General features: G+C 43.6%; 1 protein-coding gene across 1 annotated transcript in view; it reads right to left on the reverse strand.

Annotated features, from left to right (window-relative positions):
• Positions 1-6,001: 6,001 nt before the first annotated feature.
• EVC (EvC ciliary complex subunit 1) overlaps positions 6,002-6,841 on the reverse strand; it is an 83,770-nt gene continuing 82,930 nt past the window's right edge. The window contains exons 19-20 of the mRNA XM_018573735.1: positions 6,327-6,453; positions 6,002-6,085 (exon numbers count right to left, since the gene is read on the reverse strand). Of these exons, the coding sequence (XP_018429237.1) occupies positions 6,002-6,085; positions 6,327-6,453 (211 nt within the window). The remainder of the gene's footprint in view (positions 6,086-6,326; positions 6,454-6,841) is intronic.

A 6,841-nucleotide genomic window follows, 5' to 3' on the forward strand; every position in this document is an offset into this window, starting at 1 on the left:
GGCAGAGAGCCGTGACAGGATCGAGAGGCGAGCGAACCTGGTATGTGTTCCCTCACCTCCCGATCTACTGAGCCGACCTGTGACAGTCTCATTGTCACAGGTCGGCTATAACTATGAGGTGAGTGAAAAGCACTCACCTCATAGTTCTCCTTTAAGGATACTAAAGAGGAATTGTAGAAGTTGGTGGTTGTGGAGCTGCTGTGTGTGCGTGTATACAGTGTGTAAACATAAATACACACAACTTATACGCAAATAAATACAGACAACACTATATAGTCTAATATAGATCAGTGTGTTTTTTTTAAGATTAAAAAAATAAATAGCAATATGAACAAGCCAAACTATTTAATTCATACGACATATACATAGAATATCTAAGTACCATAGATATTGTGAATGACTGTCAAGTAGACAGAATATGTATCTTTAAAAATATACTGTATGGTCTTTACTGTACCAGTAGCATACCATGTACCGTTGTTGCTTGTTTCCGTCTTGTAGTGTTATTTGATATGTGATACGTGTCTGAAAGGATCAATTCACTTTAACCAGGATGATTGATATTTATAAAGAAAATATTTCAAGCTAAGTGAAATGTTTCCCTAAGTTTACACCTAAATAGCAACCCTACTCAAAAGAGATTTCTCTATTTTAGTGGCAGGGTGTGATCCTCTCCAGTCCCGCCCTTCCCCATACACACAACATGTACAAGTTTGATAGAGTAGGAGCTCCTGTGAAAGCCTTGCTACTTGTATTAGTGACCCGTGACTTCTCTATATCGTCCTATAGAGAATCCGCTATGACATTGGTTTCCAAACTGACCACTGCCACAGAGGCACTTTGCCTCCCCACTGGCCACTGACCCACGGGCACCATTGCTCTCACTGACACAGGTGCAATATTCCTCCCACTGATCACTGACACAGGGGGACCATTTGTCCCACTGACACAGGGGCACCATTCCTCCCACTGACGCAGGGGCACCATTCCTCCCACTGACACAGGGGCACCATTCTTCCCACTGACACAGGGGCACCATTGCTCTCACTGACACAGGTGCAATATTCCTCCCACTGATCACTGACACAGGGGCACCATTCCTCCCACTGACACAAGGGCACCATTCTTCCCACTGACACAGGGGCACCATTGCTCTCACTGACACAGGTGCAATATTCCTCCCACTGATCACTGACACAGGGGCACCATTCCTCTCCACTGACCATTGACACAGGGGCACCATTCCTCTCCACTGATCATTGACTCAGGGGCACCATTCCTCCCACTGACCATTGACACAGGGGCACCATTCCTCCCGCTGACCACTGACACAGGGGCACCATTCCTCCCACTGACCATTGACACAGGGGCACCATTTCCCCACTGACCATTGACACCATTCCTCCCACTGACCATTGACACAGGGGCACCATTCCTCCCGCTGACCACTGACACAGGGGCACCATTCCTCCCACTGACCATTGACACCATTCCTCCCACTGACTATTGACACAGGAGCACCATTTGTCCCACTGACACAGGGGTGCCATTCCTCCCACTGACAACTGATGCAGGGGCATTTATTACTCCAAACAACTGATATAGGGACATGTATTTTATAGACACAGGGGCAAGTTTTACTTTTACTAATGCATGGGGCATTTTTTACATAGAAGCAGAGGTATTTTTTGCTTTTACTGACATGGGGCATTTTTTTACCTCCATGGAAGTGGGGGCATTTTTTGATTTACTGACCTAGAGCCATTTTCTTTTTTTTACTGCTAATGACCACTAAGGTTGTGGCATTTTGTATTCCTGACCACTGATGCACTACTTACAACTGATTTAGGAGCATTTTTTACTCCACTGACCTCCAACACAGGGGCATTTTTTACTCCCACTACCCACCAATGTGGGGGCATTTTTAATCCCACTTCCCCCTTTCCTAGGGCATTTTTTACTCCCATTGAATAATGATGAAGGGGCATTTTTTAATTTTTTTTACTCCCAGTGACTATCGATGTAGGAGCATCTTGTCCTCCCACTAACCACCAATGTGGGGGCATTTTTAATCCCACTTCCCCCTTTCCTAGGGCATTTTTCCTACATTTACTACTACTGCCCCCAAACAGTGTGATGGTCAGTAAACTTGTTTAAAACGTTTGGGGTCCCCTGAACTAGGTGGTGCAGGAAAGTTTTTTTTTTTTTTTGTAACCTGCAATCTAGAGGATCCTCTGTAACCAAACATGGACAATCCAATTGTGTCCTGGCTTTTAGTTTACATGCTGGGCCATAGGTGAGATCTCCCTGCTGAGGTATCACACAAACTTTTTTTTTTTATTATTTGTAGGTATGCTGTGTGAATACACAGCCAACATCTAGTGTGGTTTTATCAAAGTTGACAGCAAAAGTGGTAATATGCTTTATGTCTAAATTAAAGCTTGCAGTGTGATTGGTGTGTATCTTCAAAGTTACCAAGTCACTTCCCTAAGATATTAAATCTGACAAAATCCTTTTAAAGTGGAAACAGAGAAATGTTTGAACATACTCTTCTATATTGTCCTGAGTGTCCTTGGATCTCCCATAATTGTAGTCATCAGTATGGACCTGTGTTGAGCATTGGAACTTAATGCCGTCACTGATAATGAACAAGCATTCTCTCAACCACAGCTTCAGGCCTTGGACAGGCACCAGCCAGACACCCTGGTGATGTCAGGGCCAGTGGCGGATCCAAAACTAGGGATGCACCAATACCGTTTTTTTGATATCAAGTACGAGTACAGATATTTTGCTTTTGGTACTCGCCGATACTGAATACCAATACCGCTGCTTCCACTGGCATGGAGCAGGCTTCCAGGGTAATCAGGAAACCTTGTCGCAGATACCGGAGCCTCACATTTGATATTTAAAAGCTAGTGGACTTGTTGAGCAATGGCAGATTGACTTCATACGCTGTACTAAAGGAGCGTTACACCCTACTGGATGCATATCTATTTACATACCTGCAGGTTGCCCAAACCTGCAACAGCCATGTAAGGTGACACTAAACTCAGAACTGAAATCTTAGAAATGCAATCAGATACCTTAACTATTAACAAAAATGTCTCTTATTTGTGTATCACTCGGCTGTAGATCCTCAAATCATCTCTGAATTGGTGCTGATACTGTCCTTCCTTCTGGAGGGTGGCTACTTTTGTTCTCCATGGTCCCTCTGTGTGTTGTAAAGTAGCCACCGCTCCAAGTTATCTCCCGTGATTGGCTACAATCTCATGTTTAGTTTTCTAATTTGTATTGAGATTATAGTCCATCACGGGAGTGAGCTTGGAGTGGTGGTTACTTTACAACACACACAGGGACCATGGGGAACAAAAGTAGCCACCCTCCAGAAGGAAGGACAGTGTCAGCACCAATTCAGAGGTGATTTGAGGATCTACAGCCGAGTGATACACAAATAAGATACATTTTTATTAATAGTTAAGGCATCTGATTGCATTTTTAGAATTTAACTCCTGAGTTTAGTGTCTTCCCTGACTAGGCCCACTTCTACTAAATATGAGTATGTTCATACACACACACGCACGCACACACCCTGGTCTTTTTTATCTGCACCAAAATATATAAAAAAGAGGCCGCTCTTTGACCTTTTCACTAAATTGATCAGAAAATTGGCTGCATGCAGCAGGATTAAGAAATGAAAGCAACAGAGGAGATTGAAGATGATAAATATACCATATACGGAATTCCTTGTTTATCACTATATGAGTCATTCCCAGCACGGGGTATTTGCTTGCTGGGCCTCTACACTACAGCAATGGATCAGGAGGACAGATAAGTTCAAAGAAATATCAACCAAGCACTATCAGCATCCAAGCTGCCCGTACAGCCTCATCCCAATGCTATGTCTTAATAGTGGAAAACACTTACCGCTTATGAAATCCGCATCGCAGGCATGTGAAGAAGAAAAAATAAAAGGTTGTGACAACTACCTTACAACCTACGATTATTTTTAAACAAAATCCTGCATTTCAGTATAAAGCAGAGTTCTACTTTATGGGGAATAGGTCACAAAGTAAGAGAACTTGCCCAGATGGAAGCTGTGATTCTCTATCAGGTTATACAACCTTCCATTCTACTATAGTGGAAGCTATTCAGCTTCACTGCATATGTGGCTCAGGCAGTCAACTGCAAAGCTTCCACCTGAGGCTTCTCGCAGCTATTTTGCTTTGATTGTTCTGGAGTGAGAGCTCTTAGGACTGCTGCATATCTTCCCAGGATTTTAGCACATATTGGGTGGAATTCAATAAAGGCTTAGCGCCACCGCTAAGGTCCATGCCTGAGGCAAATTTTTAAAAGCACTGTCCCGAGTTTCAGTATACCGACATTAATCACAGATTCAGGTAGTTCTTAATACCACCACTTTAAGAACCTCTCAATATGGCCTCGACAGATCCAAAAAGAATTACCAACATTTGTTTAGAAACTGGTGGTAATGAAGGGCAACTCTGAACTGGTGTACAAAGAGACGCCAGTACTTAGAGTGGGGCATATACAGAATGTCCTGGAAAGTGTGAGGAATCTGACAGCTTCCTGTTCATTGGTTGCAAGGACACCAGCCCGGTGGTGTCCTGGCACTCAGCTTAAAAAAAATAATTAAAGTCACCGGCACTCCAAATGATCAAGTGAATAAGTTTATTGACCCAAGTGACGTTTCGGGACCATGCGGCCTCTTCCTCAGGCAAACAGGCACTCTCTGTTTGCCTGAAGAAGGGGCCGCATGGTCCCGAAATGTTGCTAGAGGTGTTATCACTTGGGTCAATAAACTTATTCACTTGATCATTTGGAGTGCCGGTGACTTTATTATTTTTTTGTACGTTTTGACGGAGGCATCCGTTGTTGCTGCTGCACCCGCCCTGATACATTGGGCATTCTCCGTTCAGGGATATATTGACTTTTGATTATCTGGCACTCAGTTAGGCTTCACCGGACCAATATAGGAGATTCCACCGCTGGCAGCTGCATGTAAACAAAGGGGCTGGGAATTATGTCCGACACCATGAATGGTCAGCAGCTGAATGTAAACAAAGGGGTGGGGATGCTGGCTGACTTCATGAATGGTCAGCAGCTGAATGTAAACAAAGGGGTGGGGATGCTGGTTGACTTCATGAATGGTCAGCAGCTGAATGTAAAGGGACTTGGGATGCTGGCTGATATCATGAATGGCTGGCAGCTAAATGGGACCAGGGCTGAGTCACTGGTTGTCTTCTGCAGCACAGCCGACAGCCTGAGTGGGTTTCTATAGCTAATAGCCTGCCTGCAACAGGTCCATAAATCTGGTGCAAGCACTGACATTTTTCGTGCGGATGCAGGACAGGATTCTAAAAAGAGTGTCATAGACACTCTTTATGAATTCCCCCCATTATGTTATATTGCTATATTATAACCTGCTGCTGGCAAGCCATTTCCTACTCCTTCCTCGGCTATCCACCGAGCAATCTGACTGGCAGCAACAGGAGCCTATTACTCCACTGCCCTCAGTACCCTCCTCATAAACCCAAAACACAGGGAACTATACAGGTCTTCCCAGGGTCGGTGGTGGTGAGCGAGGACTGTAGAGAAATGTTTGGGGACAGGGGGGCACAGAAAGGTACTGGGATATTTTATTTACTTTAATGCAAAGAGTGCTACAAAAAAAAAAGCCTACCAATTAGTAGCTCTTTAAAAACGAGTGGTTCTACAGTCAGTGCAGAGCTTTGCCATTACTGTAGCAAAATCATCAGTTTTATTCATATTTAAGCAGACCCTGTCACCAGAATATTAATTGAAACAAAAAAAAAACCTTCCCATAAGAATATACGTCCATTTAGCGTATTTTATGCTTTGCATATATACCTATAGACATCCAAAAGCCCTAAGATAGCTGCTGGATGCCGCCATCTTGGATGTGATGTCTGCAGCCCCAGCGGACTCTCTATAGTATTTCCCTTCGCCCCTTCTTTGGCAGCTACATAAAAGTATATGTAAGAAGGTGAGGGGAGAGGCAGAAGAGCTGGGAGAGGCAGAAGAGCTGGGTCAGCACAGGCAGTAACTAGAAAAATAAGAGTATGCAATTTTCATAGCTACAACTATGCAAGACTGAAGGCAAGGCTGGAGTTTAGGTTTAAATAGTAATTTCACTGTTATTTTTCTTCTTACCACTCCACACAAAAATGAAACAGTCTTCAAATTATTAAAGTGATGAAGAGTACAGCCCCCCTTCCCCTCCACATGGTGGGTTATTCTCAGAGAGGGTGCGATGAGTGAGTTCTATCTGCACTTCTTGAAATTACCTTCAGCTTGTTTTCCAGCTGCCCTTCCACGAGATGGAGGAGAGATTTCTTCTGTCTCAGGGAGTCCAGCCGGCCCTGCTGATACAGTCTGAGCTTCTCCGGTAATTGCTTTTGTAGAGACTTCAGCCTGAAACATAATAGCAATGATAACAAGACACTGTTCAAGTAATAGCCAGCATACTGTATCTTTATATTGGGAGAAAAATAAAGCCAGGCACAACTCGATAGATTTATAAGGCTGCAGACATTTTTTTTTACATTTACTCTGTTATACCATTATATTGAGATGCTCAGTGACACTAGTTTAAAGTAAAAGTCCACTTTTGCAGCCAAATTGGGATAACTTCCACTTCAGATTTGTTACACGTTTCTCATTCTCATTGCATAACTTAATAATATTTACAAATTTCTGCTTCCATTTTAAGTGCTGTATTCTTGCTTAAAAATCCTACCTAGCTTCCCTTCCTATGTAGGGTTAAAGGGGGGGGGGGGGGGGGGGGGCCCAAAAAAGGGTT

The sequence above is a fragment of the Nanorana parkeri genome, unplaced genomic scaffold, assembly GCF_000935625.1.
Source record: "Nanorana parkeri isolate BGI_ZX_2015 unplaced genomic scaffold, ASM93562v1 scaffold2510, whole genome shotgun sequence".
Classification (NCBI taxonomy): domain Eukaryota; kingdom Metazoa; phylum Chordata; class Amphibia; order Anura; family Dicroglossidae; genus Nanorana; species Nanorana parkeri.